Source organism: Cajanus cajan, chromosome 1 (genome assembly GCF_000230855.2).
Source record: "Cajanus cajan strain Asha chromosome 1, NIPB_CcT2T_4, whole genome shotgun sequence".
Taxonomy (NCBI): domain Eukaryota; kingdom Viridiplantae; phylum Streptophyta; class Magnoliopsida; order Fabales; family Fabaceae; genus Cajanus; species Cajanus cajan.
Genome location: NC_138517.1, coordinates 86,964,745 through 86,977,261, shown reverse-complemented (window position 1 = coordinate 86,977,261; position 12,517 = coordinate 86,964,745). Strand labels below are relative to the sequence as shown.

The window sequence follows — 12,517 nt, the reverse complement described above, 5'->3', positions numbered from 1 at the left end:
ATTTCAATTTCATTATCCCATCAACATCATCCAGGGTTATGATCACATCATCAACATATAAGGAAAGCAATATACAACCATGAGAAGTACATCGTATAAACAATGTTGAATCATGAGGGCTAGAGTGGAAGCCAAGAGATGCAATTACAATAGAGAACTTCTTAAACTAAGCTCTTGGAGCTTGTTTGAGACTATATATAAGGTTTTCTTCAACTTACAAACTTCACCTAGATCATGAGAACCACTAAGGGAGGAACCATTTAAACTTGTTCTTAAGGGCCACCATTCAAGAAAGCATTTTTAATATTCATTTGAGAAATATGTCATTGACAAACAAAAGTAACCACAATGAGAGCACGAAAGTGGTCATTTTAGCAATAAAAGCAAAAGTTTCTTCATAGTCCATGTCATATTGTTGAAAAAATCCTTTAGTAACCAAACGAATTTTGTATCTCTCAACAAAATCATCATACTTGGTTTTGATCTTGAATACCCAACGGGAGCCAATTGTGGACTTTCCCTAAGGAAGAGAGACAATGCCTCAAGTATTTATTTTATGCAAGGCAAAAGGTTCCTTTGCTATAGCCTACTACCAAAAGGGGTCAAGCATAGCCTCATGATATTGTACTCAATATGAACAATGTTGGATAATAGACCCAATGGACTCTTATGCTGTCTTATTTTTTAAAAGCTAATTTAGTCTTCTTTTATTTGTTGTCTTTGTTAGAAGGTACTCTAAAAACATAATCATTATCTTTGAGTCGAATCTCTTTAGTTAAAAGGTCATTAACAATAGAATCAACTACTGGAAGAGGATTGCAATGCAAAATTGTTTCATGAAGTTCTTCAAAGTCATCTCGAAGAGCCATAAAAAATTTGACCAAACGTTTTTTTCTCCAATCTTTGTAAGGTTTGAAAGCTTGTAATCCTGCAGATTTAGTAAGAGCCAACTAATCTCAAATATTTGACAAAGTAAAATAGAATTTTGGAATGTTCATGTTATTTTGTTGGAGAGCCCAAATGTTAATTTCCAATTAATATTGCTATGCAAACTTGGACTGAACATACAACTTATTCAAATGGTCCCAAACCTCTTTGGCTGTTTCATATTTTGCCAATTAAATCCTGATAGATTGGTAAATAGAATTGTTAAACCATGTAATTATCTTCAAATTGTTAACTTCCCAAGATTCCAACTTAACTTCATATTTCTCACTTTGTTTATCCCTTGACATAACATGTGCTCTAGACACGGAGTCTCACATCTTTTTGCCTTTCAAGAAGTTTTTTAAGACATAACTCCAATAAGAATATTTTTGCCCATTCAATTGCACACTAATAAATTAAAGTGAAACATCTTTTTCACTAGTTATTACTACAATCACAATTAGAAAAGGATAAATAGAGAACTTGTAAGAAAACCCTAATTCTTGTAAACAGGTTAGTGCAAATCCTAAGTACACCAAAAACTTCAAACAAGAAAGTATCCAACAAGATCACAAAATATGCTTATAATCATCCAACAAAAGTAAGTACAAAAGCTTACAAATGAGAAGCTAAGAAATTAAGAAACCAAAATAGAGTAAGTACTCTATGAACCAAATAACTTTCGCACCAAAACTTCTTTTTCCAATCCAACCAATGAAAATGAAGAAATGCAAATATAGAATGAAAAATAACCTAAATTGAAACTTGCTATAATACCATACAAAGAATGCAAATGCAAATATAGAATGAAAAATAGAGAAAAACAACATCAATACACTTATTTTATTAAATGCAAAATCTGATTACAATCAAATGACTAAGAGAATATAAAGATAACGAATAAATAAGAATTAAATTACTAAAACAAGACAACATATGAGCTCATTGAATCTATTATCTAACATTGTTCACGTTGTTTTCTAACTAAAATCTTGGCTCTAATTAAAATCAACATTTTATTTCGATAATTGTTTTAATACCAATTACCAGCGAAAAGCAATAGCTACTAAAATCATTTTATTCAAATAATTATCGCCACTTTTAATTACAAATATAAAAGGCAATAGTTATTAAGATAAAATGCCAACTTAGATTAAAAAATGGAACCAACAATATCTAAAGTATTATACGTAACTATTTTTCTAACAATAATAATAGATACCAGAATACCTATCCGAGGAAAATTTACTAAATCATGTCACTCCTAGGTATCTTCAATGCTAATTTGTTATCTTTTACCCAAAACATGATAATTTGTTAACAATATCCCCACCATAATCTCACGAGGCAATGAATCTTAATTTAACTCTTGAAAAATGCTTACTAGTTTCAAGTTAGCATTGCTACTCTTCTGTAAAATGTCTGATAATTTGAAACAAAAACTGTATAGCCCCAATTGGAGCAAAATATGACATCAAACAGAAAAGGGTTAGTAGGGAAAATATTATCGAGTGTATGTGAATCAAAAGCCAAGTCCATCAAGCTATATATTAACTCCTTTCTCCCAAGTCGGTCACCACAAAGGAGAAGAAATACACGCTTTACATATGCAACCAGCACATATACTGCAAAGTATAATATTAATTTAATATTACAGACCAGCTTCCCATCAAGGTGGCTTCATCTAAATAAGGACAATTATTCTTATGTTCATGCACATGATATTACATAACTCAGCTATTACATGCATCTTATAGTTGCACCGGTGCTCACATCAGGAACTGACATAATTACAGGTTGAAGATATAACAATGGCCTGTTAATCCGTCCATAACCACAAGAACAGGAATCTGCGCATCGGTGCTAAGCACCATCATCATCCGGGTGGTTCACCAGTTCACATTCATCAATCCACTCACTGTATCTGCATAGTTGGAAACAAGCTCCTTAAGTCACGAATGACACACACATACAGGGATGAAAAATGTTCCCCACATATTATTTAAACTTACATGTCTATTGGCTCTGATAAAGCTGCAAACACAAGAAAAGAAAAATTATTAGCAACATTTGTAGTGTGTGTACTCTAGGCAGATATATAAAAGGGAAAAACATCTTCCATTTTCTTTCAAATTTTAAATAGCTAAAAAGGAGAAAGTGAGATAAATTTAATCCTGGTGTTCTGCAAAACACTACAAAAATGATAATTCATCACCGGTAAGAACAAATTTCTTCCATTTTTGCATTTTCAAAACATAATGAGGGGAACACCATCAATATATCACCAAAATATATTAGCTATTTCCCATTTCTATATTCAGTGCCTGTTATTAAAGTCCAACTGGAATTAACTACTTCACTATGAATCAATGTCATAAATGCCAAACATAGTCCATTGAAACAAACCTGTAACGGTAGTGCTAAAGCTCTCTTGGCATATCCTGCAAGAAGCTTCCCCTATCAAGTTCTTCATGTCACTGTCAAAAGAACCCCAAAAATGAGCTTCAAACCAAGTATATTCCATCTCTAACATACAAAACAGAAGATATCCAAATGATTATAGAGCATATATGCCTCAATGCCTTTGGATGCATGTTAAGAACACACACACATATTTCCACACCCCTTACAAATAATTAAGAAGTGCTTACATGCGGCATTCAACGCTGCTGCCGTGATTGCAGAAAGGGCAGCTGAAGACAGTATCAAGCTTATCCATTCGTTTCTTTGGAGGAGGCTTTGCTTTTGCCTTTCTTTTTCCCATAGCTTAAACCCCGCCTTCCATAAAAAAATCAAAACATGGAAAAAAAATACATACTATAGGTTAGTTTGTGTGATTAATATTAAAGAACGAAATGGGTTCATCTCTTTAGACTACGAAAACTTTGTTAAGATGAAATAGGTAGATCCCTTTATACAGCGAAATGAAAACTCTCTGCATTCCACAAATTGAAAAATACAGAGATGATTCGTATAAAAATAGCCATAGTCCCATAAAACAATCAAACTTCTCCTGCAATCCACTCAAGTAACAAATCCTTTTACATCTATCAATGCTCAGCAACACCGCACAATATGAAATATAAATCTAAAGGATAAAGTCATACTTTTTTTTGTTTGTTTGAAAGAATTTTCGGTTAACAAACAATTTGAAGGGAAAGTATTATTTTTTTAATCTCTCAGCAAGTCTCTGCTGCATCCGCGCCGTGAAAATTTAAGGGGTAAACAGCGGTATATATCGAAATTTCAATAATTTTCGTTACCCAGTTGAAAGAAAACACAGAATCTTGCTAAACAAAGTTATGCCTTTTACCCATTATGTTCCACGAATTTTCTAGGGCGGAATGGAAAAGAGGGAAATCAAATTAAACACTAGGCGAACCCAGAAAAAATTGAAGGAAAAAGAATGAAAGAAAAACATACCTGGATCGAACCCTAGAGAGAGAGAGAGAGAGAGAGAGAGAAAGAGCGTGTGATGTGTGTAATGATCAAGACAAGAGAGCAATAGCTGAGAGGATTAGAAATAAACGCCAAATTCAATTTTACCTTTTTCCACCACCTTTGCTCGCCTATTTTAAAAAAAAATTAAAATAAATTTTATAAAGACTTTAATAGTTTTAGTTTTTTTTTTTAAATTCCCCTATAATGCATAATTATTTTCTAAAGACTTTATTTTGGTTGTTTTAGAATTTTTGTTTCCCTAATCTCATTGTTTAATTTTTTTTTAAAATTGTAAGCTTTTGATTTTTTCTAAATTTTTTTTTATGAAAAGTCTAGACTTTTAATGAAGATTTGTATTATATTTAATGTTTTATTTTAATTTCTATCATTTTAATCATATCAAGATTCTTTTGTAATTATTATCAACCATGCTAATATATACTAATTTGGTTTGTCGTGATTGGTGAGAGATTCTTGTTATTTAATTAAATAATGATAATTTAGATCTTAGTTTTTTGCATATGTAAAAAATTGAAGTTAAAAAAAAATATTTACTTATTTAATATTTTTCAAATTCTAAAATGATATTAGTTAATATGTTCGATAAAAATACTCTTTCGTAATGGATAAATAAACACGTCATTAAACAATAAAAGATTGTCAAGTTAAGAATTAAAATGAAGTAAAAAAATATTAACAGATTAGAAAAACAAATAATATAATGATTAAAGAAAAAAAAAACCTAACCAACTAATAATAATTGAATTCTTTAAACATATTTTCACAAAATATGAATATTCATTTTTTGAATAAATTACAATCACAATATTAATTGTGAGATTAATCTCTAGTCTAATAAACTAAAAATAATTTTGTCCAAATAAAAAAAAAACTATCAATTATGAAATATTCTTAGTGTGAATTAAATTTTTTTTTATAAAAAAAACTATATAATAAAAATAAAATATTGAACTCTTAATAACTTCTTTTTGTTACATTTTTTAAAATATTTTTATCCTTGAACTATTATTATCATGTTATATAAAAAAATCACATAACTCACTTATTTTCTATGTTAATTTTTTTTTTTATAAAAAACAACACGAACGCTATCACTTTTAAATTATGTACTTATTCATATACTCTTTATGTTATAAATGCATAAAATACCTCTCTTATACTAATTTTTATTAAAAGGATTAAAGAAAGATCTAAATTAAATTAACACATTAAATTTAAGATGAATTTTAATCTAAACACCTATATGGTCACACATTGTGCACCCTTTTTGTACACCACTTTTACATACTAATGGATTTGTCTCATCACACTATTTTGTTGTGCAATTTCTGCACTGATTTTTTTCTTCCATATTTATCCTCCTCTCTCTTCCTATTTCTAACTCTTCTTTCTTTTCTTTTTCTTTCATGTTCCTATTTTTTTTTCTTTCTTTTTTCTTCCCTTTTCTCGTTCTCTCAACAATCTCCACATAAACAACCTCCATCGTAAAAAAAACACAACGAGAAAAATCATCACTTTCTCTAACTAAGCTAAGTTTTCTCCTAAATAAAATCTGAGACTTATAATCAACCAAAGACAAGCAAGGAAAAAAATGAAAAATCAATGAAAAAAAAGAAGTAAAAAAGCGATTTAACAACATCATAGTAGATCCTTCAATGCACCATGCAACACACCCTTCATTTTGGCCATATCATCATATCCCACAACCGCTAACTACCGTCACACCATATTAACAAATCTTAGCATGGTAACAACCACAAATCAAACAAATTGCTTTACCTTCTTTTTATTTTAAAAAGTTTTATTATTGAAATTAAGGATTCATTAACTTTAATAATTAATATTCATCCAAAAATCTAACTACTATTTTTAGTAGAGTTTCTCTTTATAATCATATTTTTTTTCATCTTTAAAATTCAAATTTAATATATTACTTAAAGAAATTGAATTCAAATTTACTCAAATCAACAACTTGTTGTTGTTGGTGTCCACCTTATTTGATAAAACATTTGTATCTTCACTCAAATTACTTTTTCTTTTCTTTTCAATTTCACCACTGTGAAACAATCACATACCCTTTTACTTTAATTATTATCATTTTTGCTTTGGATAAACAATACAAGTGAAAGAAGATATGTTATTATAAATGTGACAATTAAGGTTTTTCAGCATGAATGAACGGTGCCATTCACAAATTAATAGATATATATTTTTTATACAATGGTAAAGAAATTTAAAATTAACTTGATTTAAGGGTGCCATTCACAAATTTGAAGTATTTTTATTTGGGCCAAGTGTGACCCATTTTGGAAGAAAAAAGTGGGCCATAGTCCATAGCGCTATATGTTGAATGAAGAGCGGAGAGAGGCGAAGAAGCGTTGTGACGACGGCGATGGCAATGGGCGCTTCCTCACTGTTTTCCCCTGTTCTCCCCTACACCAAATTCTCACCAACTCTGCACTCCAGAAATTCCATTTTTGTCCTCTCGTGCTCTTCTCCGAAGAGCATTCCGGTGACGGAGCAGCAAGTGCTCCAAGCCATAGCTGACTCCGACGGCAAGAGCCTCCCATGCGTCAGAACCTACGACAACGACCTCTCTCAGCTCACTCTCGTCGGACCCGTCGATTTCCAGCAATCTTTGACGGCGGCCGCCTCTGACGGCGGTCAAGTTGCCTCCGACCACATCGACGCCGGCATGGACGCCATGGTCGTTGAAACCGTCTTCCCTGCTCCGTCCAGCGACCACGCCACCGTCTCCACTCGACTGGTTCGTTCTCTGCTTTGTTTCGAAAGCCGTATTGAACGGTGATTTCATTTCTGTCAAAGCACACTGTATATCTGCTTTACACGTTCTATTTCGTGCACGTACCATATAACATGGCTAAATTGAAAAATGAAATATTGTTGGTAGCTGCATAATGTGATAAATGTGGTTGTTATTAGATTCTGTTACTTAGTTTTGTACGTAGAGCTGCGAGGGAAAGTGAGTGCATTAGGGATGAAACATGTTGTATGTTGTAACGAGGAAACTGTGATGTGAGCATGCTTGAGGTGCGCTTCTATCAATGTGTTAGGCTGCAATTTTGGGATGTGTTTTGTAAGTTCGTGTATTGAAATGTTTTTGGTGTAAGTTTTGTTTGTTGTCTTTAGTGGGAAACTGTGGCAATGCAATTTGAGGATTAAATTTCGAAGTTTGTTGTTGTGACAGTTCTTACCTGCTAGGAAAGTTAAAGAAAAAGCTGCTAAGCTCAGGAAGTCTTTCCCTAGAGATGTATTTTCCAGCTCTGAATCTAAGAATGTACTTGCTATGACCTTTAGGCAAGTAGTTTTGCAGCAGATGTGGAGCTTTGACCTGACCGTCTTTCAACCGGGAGAAGAACGGAAGATGGAGGATCTTGAAACACCAAGAGAGGTTCATTTCCTTTTCTTTCTTTTGCAGATTTTCCAAATTTTGATATTTCTATTACTTTTGTAAATTGTAATGTCATATTATAATGTCTGTCCTGCAGGTGGGCCTGATACTGATGCGTTCAGTTCTTTTTATGCATTTCATATGAGCAGGTTCCTGCATCTTTTGCTCTCAGCTCGTCCGATGAATATCTTATCTCTGTGCTAGCTGAAGCCATTTGCATCTCTGCACTCCAAAGCACCCAAATACAATTTCTTGACAAAATCCCAGGTGGTAATAGAAGTGGTTTCTTTCACTGGTTTCGCAAGCCTGAAAGGGTACAATCAAAAGACTCTGCAGTTATATTATCCAAATTATTTGAAGATGAGATAGTTGAAAATGCTAGGAGTCTTTTGGATAACTATAATTTAATGAAGGATGGGTTCAAGCCCCTGAAAATTAAGTCAGGGCATCATTGGTGGAAGCCATCATGTTATGGAAAGTTAGAGAAAATTGGTGGTTCTGATTTCAGTGCTTGGGCAACTGAGTATGTACCTGCATATCGGTTAGAAATTGACACCAAGATAATGGGAGATGCAAAAATTGAGGGCTGGAAGAAGTCTCCAGAGAATAGGTGGGAAGTTCTTTTGACCCACTCTCAAATGGTACTTTATCTTTTCCTTTTGCATTGACCTTTGTATTTTTATGTTACTTTTTATTCTCAATTATTGCTGTATTGGGAATTGTGGCACAACTATTTAAGTAAACTTAGCAGTGGACTTTATCTTTCTCCTCTGTTTTTATCAAAAGTGAAGGAAAAGAAGATTGTAGGACCTTTTGCTCAATATTCTTTTTTTATGATTTGTGGGTAGCCTCCTGTCTTTCTCACTTCAAGTTGTTAGATAGCCAAATGATAGTCTGCCTTAACCACCCAAGAGTGTGCTGTTGGCTAATATTGTTGGTGATTAATTGGACTATACAGGGTCAAAGCAAATCCTTAAAGCATATCTCTTCAAAACCATTAAAACATAGGTATAATATCATCTGAATTTTCTCTTTAAATTATTTTTGTTGAAGCCAGTTGTAACAATTTGTTGGGAAGAGAAAACAAATAGGCAAACAAAAAACAAAAATTTACTAAGGATTAAAATTAAATATTGAAGAAAAAAAATGACAGAGAAACCCTAAACCCTAAACTAATAGCATGTCAGTTTTGTGACAACATTTGATTCTTTATGATTTACATGCTGAAATAGGAAGAAAAAAAAAAAGAGAAACATGGACAATCAGTTGAACTAAGGCATTTAGATGCAATAATAAAAAAATATTTACTCTTGATTTTATAAAGCAAAAAGGCCGCATATATTGGTGTAAAAGGACCCAACATATAGCTTTCTCATTTAAAGTAAAAAGTTTATTTCAGTGTTTGCTTTAGGCCTCATTCACTATTGGGCCAATCCTATGTTGAACCTTGTTCAGACTTCAAAATTGTCTAAAAGATTTCTGATAAGAGATTTGGACAGTTGCAGAAAATTTTATAAACTGATTGGACCCTTTGCTAAGTGCCAATGACTATGTTTTGTAAGTCTCTATACGGTGTCTTTAGTTCAATACTTAGTTATTGCCCTGTTTATTTAGATTTACTTATTGCATGTACACCTATGCTATAGAAGGGATGTACTTGGGTCACCTGAAGTCATGTGATAACTGTCATCAATATCATGTATACAAAACAAATGCCTTTCAGTTATATGCTTAAAACAACTGCAGGTTCAGTTGGCAGAAATACTAGATATGTACTATGCAGATCCTTATTCACTACCTGATAAGCAATTATCCTGTGGTGTAGCTGCCAGGTTTGCCACTGTATCCAATGAAAAGGTAATCCAATGTCTCTCGTTTGGCTTTTACAAGATTTTGATCTTACATAGTAATATAGTTTTCCAATGATTTCCTTGTTCAATGTCATGGTGTTGAAACTTGTAGAATTTTCCAAATGTGAATGGGAGAATCAAAGCCATTTTTCACTGTGTTTTAATTTCTGATAATTTTTTCTAAAAACTTTTTTTTTCATGGATTTCATTGCTGTTGGACAAAAAAATGGGAAGACCAAATTTTCTTTTTAATGGAAGGACAGTGTAGAAACTTAGTTGTTGATGTTAAGATAAATGCCAAAAATATAGTTTCTTTGTACTAATACAAACAAGGAAACAAGGGAAATTCTCATTGACTTTTTTCATTAGTTATATCTTTTGCCCATTAATTTATTTTTAATATGCCCGTTGAACAGAGTACATTATTTAAAGGATTTCTATATTTTTTTGTAGGGGAATTCATTATCAAAATTATTGTCAGTCATCCTTGCAAGTGGTATATTTCTTGTAGCAATCAGTGCTATGGGTCAATTTTGTTTGCCTTGGTTAAGCAAGGAAAGGAAACACTCTGTAAAACATAGATCCCTACCATCATCTGAAGTCACTGTTGGAATGCATGACTCTTTGGATGCAACTATGGTATGCACTCTATCCCTTTTTCTTTTATTATTTTATGTAATTATTATGATTATTATGTTGAGAGTATTCACAAGTAATTTATGCAAAATTCGTGTCCCATTTTTATGAATGGATGAATACAGGGCTTATTATTAAACTAGCTCCTTGCCTTGTATGCTGCTCTATTGTGCTTCCTTTCTTTCATTCGTACTTCCAATAGTCTATGACTATGCAGTAAATTATTTGGAGTCTGTGTTTGTCACAATTATTAAGATTTGAACTAGTTGGTAATTTGTTGTAGACCTCATTGAGTCTTTTGTTTAGCATCTTAGATGTCTTATCACCATCATAGTTATCAATCTTGGATAGTGGTGTTAAGTAGCTAGTCCTAAGGTCCATAGGGTTCCCACCTAGTGGGCCCTCTTTTCCTATATATGTAATGTGTGTGTACACGAGTGGAAAATATTGGTTCAAAATAGCCAGCCTTTGCTTTTGCATGTCAGACAAACAAATGTCCCTCCAAAATTGATGAGCATAAGGGAAGCTAAGAAAACAGGCACCAATAAAGACGTGAAGGAGTTTGTTGCTAAATGCACAACACTAAAATGCGTTATTGCATTTCCTTCATAGAAAGGCTTAGTATAATCTTAAAAATTTTAGAACCTTAATTCTTTCATGCCAACACTTTACCATATGGTTATAATATAACATTTCAGGGATAGGCTTGAATGTTTGCACACATACAAAATTGGCTGAACAAGAAATCTGTCTTTAGACAATGATGACATTATGCAAAAGGCTTCTCATATGAAATGGTTTGATCTCTACAAGTTATAATGTTGAAAAACTGTCTAAATTTTGCCACTGGCCTGTACCCTATGGTTGTTGTATTTGAAACTGCTTCTTGTCCTATGTTGCAAGTTGTAACGCTGATTATTTTGTGCAAAATCTATAGGTCATTTTTAGTAGTTGCTTTGTTAATGAATTCCTCTTGCTGTATTTCTATTGTTTGTTTAATGGTTTATGGTGCCTTATGTTTCTTTCTAAGAAGTCCTTGTTTGAATTTTCACATGGATAGTTGGAAGAGTTTTGCATGTTAGCTATTGCTAAGGTGAAGGACACCTTCGGTTGGTCGGATGAAATTAAGGTGGAAGATGGTATTGGTGTCTGGGTTGGAGAATTGCTGGCTTACTTGAGAGGTGAAGGTGTTGATATTCTTTCTATTAGTTCAGAAAATATAGATGCAGATGCAAAAGTATCCATACAAGACATTGCTAGTTACCAGGTACTCCAGAATTTCAGAATATTATAATTATCAAGCTTCACCTTTGGCTTGCATGCTGTTTTTCAAAGTTGAGACATGACTAATCATTCAGATTTAATTTCATTAACTACTGGAGTCTCCTGAACATGGAGGAAAAATTGTGTGGTGTCATGTTTGATTTTTATTAAACCTAGCCTAGCCTAGATATTTACAATATTGTCAGGCAACTCTTATTACTGCATTTGGTAATGTTATTGCCTTTGCATTTGTTTGAAATTCAGGTTGTTTTCTCTAGCGAGGGGAAGATTGTTGGTTTTCAACCTTTGAGTCGGGTGGCTGTCAATCATTGGGCTGCTAATCCTTTAGCAAGGGAGCTCTATGGAGGGAAAAAGCTTTCCCCAAGTAGGTTCTAATTGCTTTTGATACTTCATCTTTCAGCTTAACCTGCTATTAAAGATGTTAACTTTTCTCTCGGATTTTCTCAAGCAGGTATTATTGAACCAGGTCTCAAGGTGCCCCTTCCAGAAAAGGTTATCGTTGTAGAGTTATTAATGTCAATTAATCCAGATTCATATTTTGCTCTAGCCAGGCCATTCCGGTGATCCTTTTCTCGGGGTAATCTGAACGGCTATAAGCTTCTGAGGCCCTACTATACTGGTTTGACTAACTAATCGTAATATTGTAGATTTAAGGTTATATTACCCCCCAAGTGAAACTTTTCAGGCAGCGGAAGAGCTATGCCCTGAATTTTGATCAGTTTTTAAATAGGCATCCTGAATATTTTTTCTTATTATTTTGTGAAAAATTGAAATCTGCTCCACCACTTTGTTTCAAAATGGTGCATAACCCTTTCTCAATATGAATCTACTTGGAAAATCATTTATGCATCAATTGGCTGACAAAAAAAATCAAGAGATAAAGGCATTATGAGATAATATTGGATAAATGAAAAACATTAAAGGAAAGAAATGGAAAAACAAATTT

General features: G+C 32.9%; 2 protein-coding genes across 3 annotated transcripts; one reads left to right on the top strand and one right to left on the bottom strand.

The window, feature by feature from the left end:
- Nucleotides 1-2,445: 2,445 nt before the first annotated feature.
- LOC109811548 (transcription elongation factor 1 homolog) lies at nt 2,446-4,496 on the bottom strand. Its single transcript, XM_020375322.3, has 5 exons — nt 4,351-4,496; nt 3,579-3,705; nt 3,334-3,404; nt 2,940-2,961; nt 2,446-2,851 (listed from the first exon to the last, which is right to left on the bottom strand). The coding sequence occupies exons 2-5, from the start codon at nt 3,689-3,691 to the stop codon at nt 2,791-2,793; spliced, it is 267 nt and encodes an 88-aa protein (XP_020230911.1). The 5' UTR covers nt 3,692-3,705; nt 4,351-4,496; the 3' UTR covers nt 2,446-2,790.
- Nucleotides 4,497-6,719: 2,223 nt separating this feature from the next.
- On the top strand, nt 6,720-12,323 carry LOC109811516 (deneddylase). Of its 2 annotated transcripts, none has more exons than XM_083066324.1 (8): nt 6,720-7,156; nt 7,598-7,801; nt 7,951-8,442; nt 9,548-9,658; nt 10,105-10,290; nt 11,348-11,554; nt 11,815-11,935; nt 12,020-12,323. In XM_083066324.1, exons 1-8 carry the CDS (start codon nt 6,740-6,742, stop codon nt 12,133-12,135), a joined length of 1,854 nt encoding a protein of 617 aa, XP_082922450.1. In that variant the 5' UTR covers nt 6,720-6,739; the 3' UTR covers nt 12,136-12,323. The 2 variants fall into 2 exon arrangements, with proteins under 2 accessions (XP_082922450.1, XP_082922457.1); XM_083066331.1 differs by having other exon boundaries at nt 6,725-7,156; nt 12,023-12,323.
- Nucleotides 12,324-12,517: the final 194 nt, after the last annotated feature.